At 36.7% G+C, this 14,543-nt stretch overlaps 1 protein-coding gene across 1 annotated transcript in view; it reads left to right on the forward strand.

Annotated features, from left to right (window-relative positions):
* Window positions 1-14,543, forward strand: part of GLRA3 (glycine receptor alpha 3) — a 174,150-nt gene that overhangs the window by 92,766 nt on the left and 66,841 nt on the right. Inside the window, exon 4 of the mRNA XM_078148847.1 lies at window positions 14,048-14,271. Within this exon, the coding sequence (XP_078004973.1) occupies window positions 14,048-14,271 (224 nt within the window). The remainder of the gene's footprint in view (window positions 1-14,047; window positions 14,272-14,543) is intronic.

Consider the following 14,543-nt stretch of genomic DNA (forward strand, 5'->3'; position numbering starts at 1 on the left):
AAATACAACTAGCAATAGTAACTGTGAAAAAAATTTGAAGCAAGTTTCTCTGGTAAGGGCCTCAATTTTCAAATATATAGAGAACTGAGTCAAATTTATAAAATAAAAAAAAAAGCCATTCCTCTAAGTTACCAAAAGATATGATCAGTTTTAATATGAAGTAATCATAGCTATCTACAACCATATGAAAAAGGTTATAAATCACTATTGATTGGAGAAATGCAAATTAAAACAGTTCTGAGGTACTACCTCATACCTATTAGATTGGCTAATAGGACAGAAAAAGCGAATGACAAATGTTGGAGGGGATGTAGGGAAAATGAGACACATTAATGCATTGCTGGTGGAGTTGTGAACTGATTCAACCATTCATTCTATAATGCAATTTGTACTATAGAGGACCTGAGTTCAAATCATGCCTCAGCTATATTGACCATGTAACCCTGGACAAGTCTTTTAAACTCCCAGTCTCAGTTTCATTATCTGTAAAATGAGAATGTTTGGTGTGAAGACTTTTAAGGCCCTTTCCATCTTCAAATGTATTCTATTATAATAAAAAAAATACAAAAAAAATTTATAACCCTAAAAGTATTTTGAGCCACAGGATCATAGACTTAAAAGTTGGAAGGGAATGTGATAGGGGTCGAGGGGTCATCTGGTTAAACTCTTTATTTTACAGATAAGAAAACTGAGACACAAAGAGGTTTGCCAGGTTAACACAGCTGGTAAGTATCTGAGGTAGGATTTTAGCCCAGGTCTTTCTGCCACCAAGTCTTAGATAGGTTCTATCCACTACACTTCACCACTTCAAATAAAGAGAACCCTACTCGTTGACTGATAGTATTATTTTACATCATGGAATCATAAATTTAAAACTGAAAGCCATCTCGTCCAGCTCCCCTCATTTTACAAATTAGGAAACTAAGGTCCAGAAAAGTGAGGTAACTTGTTACAGAGGTAGCAATTAACTTACTTACAACTATGTATAGGTGAAAATAATCCCTTCTTACGGTTGTATCTATTACTTCATTTCCCCATTAGGCTGTCAGGTGGCAAAGTACATAGAGCACTGGGCCTCCAGGCAAGAAAACCTGAGTTCAAATCCGTCCTCAGACACTGATGGGCTCTGTGACCCTAAGCAAGTCATTGAGCTTCTGTCTTCCTCAGTTTTAGCAACTGTAAAATGGGGATAACAAGAGAACCTACTTCCCAGGATTGTTGTGAGGATCTAATGAATTAATATTTGTGAAGTACTTATCACAGAGTAGGCTCTTAATAAATATTTGTTCCTTCCTCTCTTCTCATTAAAATTTTAATTTTAGAATATCATTTGTTATATACAAAGAAAGCAAGGAATTAATACAATTTTCATGCCATTCAAAGGTTACCATAAATGTTGCATTATCTAAAACTGGGTCAATATGAGTATATTTAGCCTCTCCACATTGCAATACCATCTGAAGCTCTCAAATTCTAATTTTATAAGTGGTAAATTAATGAAAGGCAGGTGAGCAAAAGCCTATTGTTGTGGGAATAAAAATTATCCAACTTACAATGAGAGAAACTGAGGCAGAGTTCTGAGCCAATGGTACTTTATTAAAGGTTCCATGGTCCCCTCTAATGAAGTGGACCTCATGATCTAAAATGCCCCTTCTTCCAAGGCCCCCCTTTTATAGGGTTCAATGCATAAACATTCAAGAGCAGCTATACCAGATACAGAATAATTCCATTGGCTGACATGACATATAAAATAAGCAAAACAACATATCAGCAGGGTCGCAAGTTGGGCAAAGCAAGGAATATTTCCACTGACTAATTAAATCTATAATCCCTTGCATGCCACACTGACCACCCTCCTTTATGAGGGTGTGGCACACCTGTGGAGGAGTGGCTGGTTTGCCTATCCCAGTCACCCAGACTGAAGAAACTGGATTAGCATTGTATTGCTGTTTCCACTTCTTCACCACTAATTCATACACAGTGAATAGTTGGTTCAAAACAATAGCATTAAAACATACAACTATATGAATTTCCAAATGATCCCAAATGACACCCACTTATTATTCAAAAAGTTTCCTTTTGCCACTTTGGGTGGGAGAGGCCCTAGTTCTTCAAATGGCAGTGCTGCTGGGTTTCACAATTCCCTGCCAATAGTGCTCATCCCAGGGAACCTCCTGAACAAAGATCTTTTTATCATGCTTTTCTCCCAATAGTAAGGCATTTACTGTTGTTGTTGCTGGTATTATTATTTTCTAGTTTTTTTTCTTAAATATACACTCCAGTAATCATGTAACAGATATATTTATAATAAAACAGTATTCAGATTGAAAAGAGGAAGAAATTTGCTTTAACAACTTCTCTAAGTTTTTTTTAAATATCACCAATCACATGATAATGATTTATTTAAATACCTTTCAAACTTATCAATTCATAGAAAGTCATTTATTTTATTACCCCTGGCATTTTTATGCCAATCACAGTAGTTTATATGGTGCCCACCATGTACCAGACTTCTTCTATATCTTAAAAGTTGCTTAGCCCTCTTTTTAGTAACATTTTAAAATGTTTAGTGTGTAATTTCCCAATTTTGTTAACATTCCATGCCAATTAGAAAAAGTACCTATAAATGGGATAGCATTTTATTCAATTTCATTCCTACAACGTCTGAATACTAAGTGTTCATCCTTTACACAAGCTAGACAATGTGTTAAGCACTTCACAACTATGTATTTCTCCCAACAACCCTGAGAGACAGGTCACATATTTGATGTCTAATCATTTTTTTTAAATTTCAGTTTTCAATTAATTTCTGTATCTGTCTTTTATCTCATCAGTCCCCAACATGGCCAGTATTGGAAACAGAGAAAAAAAGAGAGATTTGTCCTTTTTTAAGCCTATGTTTAAAAAAGTTAAAATGATAGCCATATAATTTTATAAAAAATAGAATTTGAGTGCTCTGGAACTTACAAATTTATACAGATTAGTCACAAATTTAAACAGTACCTCTTGGCCCAATCAGGGACCCTTCTTCAAAAAATGAATTTAGTGTAAATCAAGGGAGACTCACCACTCTTGAAGAGACTTACCTCAGGCTCAGAGAATTTCAATGCAGACAGCGAAGAGAATCCAACTTCCCAGGACCAGCATCCATAAAGGTGAAATTGGTGAAAATTTCACCTGGTGTGCACTTCCTTTTTCGGTCCCCAGCAGGGACCATCCAGAAGAGGTTGGGGTCCACACATGCTTGTCCCATCCTGGGGTGCCATTGTAGTGCGTAAACGGCCAGCCTTGGAGGCAGGAAGACTTGAAGGCATATATTCTGCCTCTGACACATACTAGTCTTATGTTCCTGAAAAAAATCAACAAGTCTAAGACTAAGATGCAAAGGGGGTGCCAAGCTATATCTGTGGAAGGAGATTCAGTCCACCACTAAAATCCCAGGTCTGGAACAAAAAGGGAAAAAAAATCAGAGTTAAAATGTTACAGGGCTAGAGGCAAGACACTAGCTGCTGTCCTTAAGTGATGAAATAGAGAAAGACAAAGAATTGGAGCATGTGATGGGAGAACAGAGGGGAGGGGGCTTCTTCATCCTCTAATGGGATCTGAGTTTCCTTTCTAGCTTTATCCTAAAAAGTAAAAGATAAATCATAGTAGTTGCAAGAAAAATGAAAGCACTCAGGATCTATTTCATTGATGAAAGCAAATGATGGATATTTTCATTTTCAAGAGAGTCATTTCATTTAGTTCTATAGTGATTCAGAAATGCCTCTTCCATTGTTTCAGAAACGATATTCTTATTGAGAAATCTATATAAAAGAAGTTTACAACTTAATTCACACCTTCCTTAAAACACTAACAATGGTGTAGGGCTTTGGAAAGTATGTAAAAACTGTAGCTCTTCCATTAATGTAAATGCTCGGACATCTATTCTGAATGCAATAAAAGGCTAATTCAATATCTAGGTTTCGTTATAGAAGTGCGTATGTTTCTTAGTCTTAGTATGAATTCCATGGCATTATTGAAGGAAATATGAATAATGCATGACATGAAATATATTTAAAAAGACATGAATAGTTTCCTATTCTACCCTACTTACCTCAGGATGAGATTGTTTCAGAGATGCATGGTGTTCAACTTGACAAAAAAAAAAAAGACTATTAATCCCTGAAATGTGAAATACAAAATTAGCCTCAGAAAAATGTTTGTTTCTATTCTTTTTCCTCCTTCTTCATAGTTCTAGAATAGAAACTGGAATTGTAAGCAAAATTTGTTTGTAGATTTTACCCCTTTTGGTGAGAGCAATATTTTAAAGTCCTGTCCCAGAAACATCAAGTAAATTTTTTTCCTTAAAAAAATGACCGTTAGATTTAATTTGGTCATATGACTAAGATTCAAGCTATTAATGTAGCTTCTGGTGTCCTGAGTCCAAAATGAGCCAGGATATAAAGACTAGAGCTTTCTCTCAAGTTTTAGATCATAGACCAGCACCAAGACCAACGATGGCTCAAGAAAGCTGTGCTCAACTGTTATCAAGTACATCCTCAGTGAACATCCCTCTCCCATGCTGAATGTTTTCCTCCAGTTTTGGTCAAGCAAGCCCATTTTTTAAATTAAATTTTAAATTGATTGATTTGTCTCATTTTGTTCCAATTCCAAAACCTGAGGTATCCAAATGGACGAGTCAGCCCTGACTTATCACACCTCCTAATGCAAAAAGTACAATGAACTATTAAAACATAATTTAAGGTAGCCATATCAATTCATATGGATGGACTATTCAGAAATATATCTGAAATATTCTAAATATTCTCAATAAAGTTACTGTAATTTTATTAGGCTTTTTTTTTTTCACTGAAATCTTATAGCCAGTGTCTCTTTGGGAATGGTCATGACCCTAGGTTCTCAAAGCCCATGCTAAGAGCACCCAAGATCTGGAAGGTCCAAACAATCTGTAATGACTTAGGATATAAACATGGTGGTGTTCTAGTTGAGTAAAGAGTTACCACTGAAAAGCTGACCATGAGGTATTTGATTTTTATGACCACAAAAACTCTCTCAATTCAATAGTTATTCATTAAGTTCTTACTGCATTCAAGACACTGTGATAAGCCCTTAAGATTTAAAGATAATTGGGAGAGGAGGGGAATAAAGTTTGTAGTAAGCAACTATTATGGGAACAGATAAATAACTACAAAATACAAAGTAATCGTTATTCCAGAAGAGAGTGCTAAAAGTAGGGAAATAAAAAAGGCCCTAAAGTTAAGATAGCACTTAAATCAATCCTTGAAGGAAAATAGGCCCAAGATGCAAAGGTACAAAGACAAGAGATGAAATCTCACCTACAAGAATGAGCAAACAGGGGAAGTTTGTTTGAAGCATCTGAAGTGTGGGGAATAATCTGAAATCAGTTTAGAAAGAAGAATTATAATCAAATTATGAAAAGCTTAAATTATCAGAGTGGTTTGTATTTTACACTAGAGCCAATAGGAAGCCACTGAAGCTTTTTGAGTAAAATATTGATGTGGTCAGATCTGTATGTTAAGAATATCAATTTGGCAGCTATATGGAAGTTGTGCTACAGAAAAGAGAGACTCCTGTCAGGGGAACTACTGAAGAGATTAATGAAAAATATAAGCAAGAGTGGATGAGGGTCTGAGCTAGTGTAGTAGCTGTGTGATTAAAGAACAGGAACATTCGCACAAGATATTGTAGAGGTGAAAGTACCCAGCTGACAATGGTCAACAGTGTTAAATGCTATGTGAAATGCAAGGAAAAAAAAAGGAGTGTGAAAAGCCTCTTGGATTAATAACTTAAGTGATTATTGGTAATTTGGAGACAGTAGTTTTAGTTGAGTAGAAGGGTCAGAAGCCAGAGTACAAAAGGTTGGGAAGTGAGTAGGAAGAATAAATGTGTATGCCTTTTTTAAGAAGTGTGACTGCGAAATGGAGAAGAGATACAGAAAATGTTAAAGGGATAACGAGGTAAAGTGAATGGTTGTTTCATTTTTTTTATTTTTAGGATGAGAGAAATCTGGGCAGGTTTGAAAAAGGCAAGGAAGGAGTCAATGAATGAAGGAGATTGAATATCAAAGAGTAAGGGAGGATCATGAAAAGGGCAAGCTTCTTGAGAAAGTAGAAGCAAATAAGATCATGGGTACAAAGGAAGGAGTTGGGATGATGAAAGTCTACCTGTTCTTCAAATAATGGAGCAAAAGAAATTGTGGGGTGGGGGAGGTTAATGTCAAGGGCATTTGAGGTATAACAATGGGAGGCAGAAGCTCATGATGGATAGCCTGAATGTTTCTGGTATAGTATGAAGTTAGGACTAATCTCATCAAATCAACTACTAAAACACCCTTATCTCCCTTCCATGAGGAGATAATGTTTGAATCAGTGCTTCAGAAATTAATCAGAGATGAGCTTCTTGAACTAATATGACTATCACCTGTACCCTATTTCAGCCATACGTGACAATTACCTCACCCTTGACCTCATCATCACCCCTAAATCCTGAACTCATTAATCCCCACTATTAACATAATCTCCTAGCCTTCTACCACTTCCCCTGCCTTAATCTCTCATACCTGTTCTCCATCATCATGCTATTTGGTCCTTCAGTGTCTTCCAGCCTTAAATGAATTCTATTATGGCATCCTTCCTACTCCATGTTGACCCTATCATCAAACACTTCAATAGTGATTTCCTTCTAAACTCTTTAATCCCATGACCCTTGACCTTGTAACAATTCTACCCTACTAATCTTCAACCCTCAGTAACTCCTACCATCTACCTCTTTCCACTCATACTTCAAAGTTAACAAATGCTATTGAAGAAAATCCCAAAATTGGGTTGTCTCCATCCATTACAGATATGCACTGTCTGTCCACCACTGGGCTCTTACAACTGCACAGCCATGTTCTTATTAATCTCTTACTGACTCTCACACTCCCTATAGTATCTTTTCCTCTGTCCCCAAGTTCCCAACTCTAACTTATCACTCAAAGTAGATGCTGTTGTTCAGTTGTGTCTGACCTGAGCATTCTAGGCCCTTCTGTCCTCAGCTATCTCCTGAAGTCTGTCCAAGCTTATGTTTATTGTTTCCATGCCACCATCTATCCATCTCATCCTCTGTCATCCCCTTTTCCTCTTTCCTTTAATTTCCCAACATCAGGGTCTTTCCCAGTGAGTCTTTTCTCATTATGTGGCCCAAATATTGAAGTTTCAGCATTTGACCTTCCAATGAATAGTCTGAATTAATTTCTTTAAATATTAACTGATTTGATCTCTTTGCTGTCCAAGGGACTCTCAAAAGTCTGCTCCAATACTGCAATTCAAAAGTGTTGATTTTCCAGTGCCCAGCTTTTCTTATAGTCTAACTCTCACAGTCACACATTGTTACTGGAAAAACTTTGACTACATGGACCTTTGTCAGAAAGGTGATGTCTCTTTTTTTTAGTATGCTGCCCAGCTTTGTCATAGCAGATGACTATTCCTCTTATTTTACAGAGATTGATACCATCCAATATGGACTCTCTCACTTCACTTCCTCCACTACTTTAGACATGTCAATCATCTCCTGTTCCCTTCTATTGTTTAAGGAAGAGGTAGTATTTGTCACAGCTAAGAAGTCAATCCTTTCAACCATAACCTCAAATCTATCTCCTCTTTTGCTATGCACTAGTAATTCTTCTCATGTATCAGTTTACAAAAATGTGGAGGGAATTTCAGCCCCCCAAAAATAAAATAACTTTCCTCAACATCTAATAACCCTATACTTTTGGTGCAGTGGTTAGACCTGAGTTCAAATGCTGCTTTCAATAATTCATTAACTATGTGGCCCTGGCTAAGCCACTTAACTTATCTCAGCCTTGGTTTCCTCATCTGTAAAATGGAGATTAAATATAGCACCTACCTCATAAAATTGCTGTAAGGACAAAATGAGACAATATATGTAAAATATTTTGCAAACCTTAAGGAACCCTATAAATGTTAGCAATAACAATATTATTATATTATCATATATTTGGGAAATAAATTGCTTTCTCCCATTTTCATGTTAAAGTCCCTCCCTTCTTTCAAACTCGGTCTCAAGGACTATCTTTCTCTAGGAAGTATCCTGCCTCCCTTCAACTCAAGGGAAAGAAATCTCTCTCCTTTCAAATTTCTCTTGAGCAATTTATCTGGAATAATCTTTCAGACTTAATATATTCCCACATTTGGTTAATCTTATACATTCTTTTCCACACTTGTTAGATTAGAAGGTCCTTAAGAGCAGAGTATGTGTCATGTCTGTCTGTGATCCTTAATGCCTTCCACAGTATCTGAACGTGGTAGACGCAGAATGTTAATTAAATGAATTAATTTATTCTACATAGGGTTATTGAATTAACTCCTCTCATTGAATCTACCTGTAAATTAAGTAAAACCATTAACCTGTTTATTGAATAAAAGAGTGAGTAAAATGGAGTCACCTAAAACAAGGCTGGAGAGGTCAATTAAAGCCAGGTGGTTTTTGTTTTTCTAAATCATTTTGGAGCTAAAGGTTTTTGTCAATGAATTTGTGGCACTTCCCAGAATATTCACTGTAAAAGAGACAAAAGATGTAGCTGTGCTTTCAAGGAAAGGGGACTGTTAGGTTTGTAGCATAAGGACTCCTATATGGACTATTTCCTCAACTCTGCAGACATCTAGGTGGCACAGTGAATGATAATAGCTAATAGCTGACATTTATATGGCACTTTCAGGTTTACAAAGCACTAACTCAGCTGATACTCAAAACAGTCCTGTGAAGTAGTTGCTATTATTTATCCTCATTTTATATAAAAGGGGACTGAGATAGAGAGACTCACACGAGGTAAAAAGCTAGTGTCTGAGACTGGATTTGAAGTCAGGTTTTCCTGACTTCAAGTACTACCCTCTATCTGCTGCAACACCTACCTGCCTGGAGTGCTGAACTCAGAAGACCCAAGTTCAAATCCAGCTTCAGACATTTTAGTGGCTGTATGACAATGACAACTCAAAACTAACATCTGTCTCAGTTTCTACATCTGAAAAATGAGATCCAGAGTTGTTGTGAGGATAAAATGATATAATATTTGTAAGATGCTCTGAAAAGCTTAAAGCATTATATTAATGCTAGCTATTATTAGCTCCTTTGCCCCTTTTACAACGTTTAAGCCATATATCATTATCCCCTCAAAAATTCTGCCCTCTTCAAAACTTCTCTATTACTATTAAGCACACCACTATCCTCCCAGTCACCTAGGCTCACATCTCAACCTTGACTTCACTCTCATTCACTCCATATATCCAATCAGTTGCTAAATTTTGTACGTTTTAACTTTCAAAATATATCTTGTCTACAGTCCCTCACCACACGGGCTATTGAAAGAGCCTCCTAAGACTACTTTGATTCTCAACCCACTCCCATCCAACCTCCTTACTACTGCCAAAGTGATTTTTCTAAAGCACAGGAGATCTAACTATGTTACCCTATTCCACCTACACTCAAGCTGTAGGACTCCATATAACTTCAGGTATCAAATGTACACTGCAAGCTCTTTAACCTATAGGCCCCTTACCCATTTGTCTGCTCTATGCTCCATTCCCTGGATAGTCCAGCCATACTGGTTTACTTGCTGTTCCTAACACAAAAGGATCTATCCCTGCCTCTGTAACTTAATACTGACTGCTCCACCTGTCTGGAATGCTTTCCCTCTTTACCTCTCTCTTTTAGAATCCCCGACTTCCTTCAAAGGTTCTCTTCTATATCCTTTGTATCTTTGAAGTACCTATTTAGATGCATGTTGTCATCTCCATTAAAATGTAAGCTCTCTGAGGGTAGGAACTCTTTTTTTTTTTTTTTTACCTTTCTTGGTATCCCTAGTTCTTTTCAGTTCTGGGTCTGGCAGTTAGTGCTTAATAAAAGCTTGTAGATTGATTGATTCTAGTCCAAGCACCTAATCAACCAGTTGTTTGATAGGTTTCTTTCAAAGGAATTGATTGAAGCAGACTACCATTCAGATATCTTTTGCAAACTGATTGTTATCCTAAAATAAAATTGTTTCTTTTGATTTTTCATTAACTACCTACGGGCAAGTAATTGGAAACCCATATAGCCATTTTCTGAAATACACAGAGTAGCCCTCTAAGAAGAGTAGACTTTGATTAACTTATGTAATTTCCCCTGGACTACTCTTCATCCTGCATGCTTTCACAATGATATACTTTGGATAATTACAGCTATGGATAACTACTGGACGTATGATTTGGAACTTCTAGGTTTGGAAACTCTCTAATCAGGCTGACAACTTATAGTCTTAAGGAGTTGCCTAGAGCTCTGAATGGTTAAATCACTTGACAAAATTGGAATACCCAGTATGCTTCAGAAAGGGGACTTGAATCTTGATCTACCTGACTCTGAGGCTAGCTGTCAGCCTACTATGTCATGCCACCTCTTGTTGTGGAATAAGGAAACTAAATATTGAACCAGTTATCCTCAAGGAAACAGTAATTTAAAATTTTAGTTCCAAAGGTGAATTTTATCATAATGAGAAGTTTCATAACAATAATTCATTAGCTATCAGGTTTAATAAAAAATAAGGTATTCATATTTCCTTTCCATTTATCCTGATTCCTAGTTGTTGCAGATGAGTTCAGAGGGCTGCTAGGGGATCTTTAGAGATTTCAGGACCTAACTGGGTGCTCAGCACAAGGGAGATTGATGATGTTCCTGGGTACTCTGAGAAGTGGAATTGCAAGAGACTTTGTATAACCCACCCCTGGGACAGTTGATTTTCACTAAATGAACCAAACAGTATCCATAGGAAATCAATATCTTGCTTTCACATTCCAAAAGAACAAAAAAAATTATTTTAGATTATCACAAATTAGGTTTATGTTGTATTTTAAAACAAAACATCACCCTTTTCTCTACTACAAGCTGAGGAGCAGGTAACTACAACATGACATTTAGAGAAATGATGCGGGATACTGGGGAATGCTGGGTTTGTGTAAATGAAGACTAAGCATGAGGATTGAAATAGCTGATCTTGTAGATACAAACAGTTCTCCACCAATATTTTATAAAGTTTTGAAAATGTCTAAAATTATTTATTATAGTTATCATGAACTGTAGTCTATAAGTGGATTTCTTTTTTCAGATGTCCTTTTCAAAATTGAAAAAAAAAATTTCCGGCAGCATTGTGACTTAGCTTTGTTTCAGTGGTCTCATGCTAAGTCATGCAAGGAAATTGTAACTCAGGAAGCATGACACAGGAAAGAACACACTGGATTTGGAGTCGAGGGGACATCTGGCTTTAAATTCTGGTTCTGAAACTTATTGGTTGTGCAAACTTTGGGCCACTCAACTTCTCTGAGCCTCAGTTTCCTCCTCTATAAAATGGATCTAACAGTACTTGTAGTTTCTACTTCGCTTCACTACTTCAAAGATAGCAAATCTTCAAGCATTATAAAAATGCACACTAATAGTATTGTTTTTGATATTTTGTTTTCCTTTCTTGGTGGTTACCTTTAGCATCTCTGCCATAGGATAACAGAAGAACAAGAGCATAGCTTACTCCCCACAGGTCTCTTACCTGGGAGTTGTGCTCTAATCTTTAGGTTAAGAGATGACTTCCTCCCCTTGGCTGGAAGAAGGTTGTTTCCATATCGCCATCTGCAGTTTTTACAGAACTTCATCGGTCATGATGTTTCCTTGGACAACTATAGAGTGTTTCCACATTATGATGAGCCTTGAGGCAAAAAGCTGAAGTAAATTCTGCTCCATGGTCCCTTGAAAAGATACATGGGGGTGGGGGGAGGAGAGAGAGACAGCTAGGTATCGAAGTGGATAGAGCACCAACCTTGAAGTCAGGAGGACCTGAGTTCAAATCCAGCCTCAGACCAAACACTTGACACTTACTAGCTGTGTGACCATGGGCAAGTCACTTAACCCCAATTACCTAAAAAAAAAAAAAAAAAGGAAAAAGAACAAGATACATGGGGTGTCTGGCAAGCAGAACAATATTAACTGATATGTAACCTCAATTCCAAATAGATGACCAAAGTCACAGAACTCCAGACTTAATCCAACAAATGACCTCTATGTACCTGTCTATTTGTGTGGATAAACATCTTATAATACTGACCAAAAATAAAAGAGTTCAGCTTCTCTGCAAGATTAGGTTGGAATCGTGGGAGTGTCTTCTGTCATGACTCAATGATATTTATTCTGATACTCTGTGCTTTGGGAGAGTCAAGCAGTGAAACCAATATCACTGAGGTACTTATTCACCATTTCCTCAGCCTTGGTAATTTAACCAGATGTTTCTAATGGTGGTAAAGCATAACTGAGTATATCAATTGATTGGTAGCATTCATTGTTCTTATGATGACTTATATATGATTTTTTTTAATCACAGAAACTGGAGGGTGGGAAAGGGAGTTTAAGGGGGTAAACAATGTGTTTTCAACTAATACCTTTTGAATCTATTATCTTAACCACCTGTCCCAATGGTGATACTATTAATTTAGAGAGGATTGAGCATGAAGCAAGACTATTGGTAGAATTTCTCTCCTCTTTTACTCATGGATGGTGAGTTATCTCACTGGGAAACATCATTCTCAGTACCTTCTTTAAATGTAAAGGGTAATCATATCTTTATCTTTTAGCTCTTCATTTAGAATCCATACCAACAACAATAAAGTTCTGTGTGGTATTCTCCAACTGGGAAAAATATATTGCTATTACTTTGCAAGGAGACTGAAACAAACATTTAATAGAGTCGCCTTTGGTAATATTCTTAATGTAAAACTATCTCTATGTGTATGCTTCAGTTAATACTTACTCTGTTTCTACAATACATGAAATAGTCCTGCTAGGAATTTAATACTAAGGATGAGAATTTTAACTTGAAGTACAAAAAAGCACATGTGTGTGAATAGTAACTAGAGAGAATCCTTCCAAACTAAGAAGACCTGACCTCAAGTTGTACCTCTGACTTATACTGTCTGTATGTCACTTGACCTCTCTGTGTTCCAGGCAACTCTCAGAAAAAAGTATCAATCTGAATTGGTAGAAGTTTACTAACCTTAGTATTCCCTATACCAGTAAATCACTGGCTCAGTCCATATCTATATATCTATATCTATCTCTCTATAATATGTGTGTATATGCTTGTTTCTATGTATAAATATACCCAGAGAGACATAACCAAATCAAGGTTCCTATTCTGTATAACCCTACTGAGAAAAATATGCTTTGGATTTCAAAGGGGATAAGAAGCAAAAGTATAGACTTTCAAGTTAAAAGATGTTTTGGTTATGGCATAGTGGCTAAAGATCTGTCCATGAATACCCACCTCTGTCAGAAATGGATATTTGACCCTGAGAAAGTCATTTTAATGTCTCAGTGCTCTAGGCAACTCTCTTAAAGTTGCAGAGAAAATTCTGTTCTGCCTTGGTAGACAGACTATGCTCATCTGAGTTCCCCTATATCAGTAAAATTCCATGTCTAATCTCTTATCACCCTATATTTTATCCATCTTCATTGCATTTCTTTTGGAGAGCATAAATCCTGAGGAAATGTTGCCAAAGGCTCAATGTTAGAATTGATTTTTGGTATATAATGGGTTATAACAAAAAAATGTTAGTGGCTATAATCCATTGAAGATAGCTTTCATTCTGCCATCATCCAGGGAAGAACAGCTAGGTTGGTCCAGTGGACAGGGACTTGGAATTGGGAAATCCTGAGCTCAAATCTAGCCTCAGACACTTACTAGTTGCATGATTCTAGACAATGCATACACTTTATCTTGGTTTCCTCATCTATAAAGTGGAGATGATAGTAACACCTACCTTCCCAGGGTTTTGTGAGAATAAAAAAATTGTAAAGTGTTATTACAAACCCAAAAGAACTATATAAATGCTAGTTATTATTATGAAAAGTAAACAACCTGAAGCAGCCAAAAACAAAAGCCACGAAACCCCCGAAGTCTTTATTAAAAAACAAACAAACAAAACCAGTTTCTTTGTGTGCTTTCCCATAGGATTACAGAGTGAATATCTTCCTCCGTCAGAAGTGGAATGATCCGCGTCTTGCATATAGCGAATACCCCGACGATTCCCTAGACTTAGATCCCTCCATGTTGGATTCCATTTGGAAACCTGATCTTTTCTTTGCTAATGAAAAAGGTGCCAACTTTCATGAGGTTACGACAGACAACAAATTGCTAAGAATTTTCAAAAACGGCAATGTGCTGTATTCAATCAGGTGAGTCCGAGACGGGAGAACTATTTAAATTTTTCGTTTTCCATGTCCATGTTTTTCTTGCCAACTATCGACATTGAGAGCTGATGCAGCTGTTGTTCCACATCAACAGAGGCCAGCAGGGAGGATTAAATAGAAATTGAAGGACAAAGAAATCTAACATGAAATAAAAAATGGAAAAAAAAAGTTGGTGAATTCACTAAAACATCTACAAGGGGAAAAAAAAAAACCTTTTCCAGTTTGCCTGGGTATATCCCACCTTGTTATGCTCTCTT

This window comes from Phascolarctos cinereus, unplaced genomic scaffold (genome assembly GCF_003287225.1).
Source record: "Phascolarctos cinereus isolate Bilbo 61053 unplaced genomic scaffold, phaCin_HiC Scaffold_9;HRSCAF=440, whole genome shotgun sequence".
Classification (NCBI taxonomy): domain Eukaryota; kingdom Metazoa; phylum Chordata; class Mammalia; order Diprotodontia; family Phascolarctidae; genus Phascolarctos; species Phascolarctos cinereus.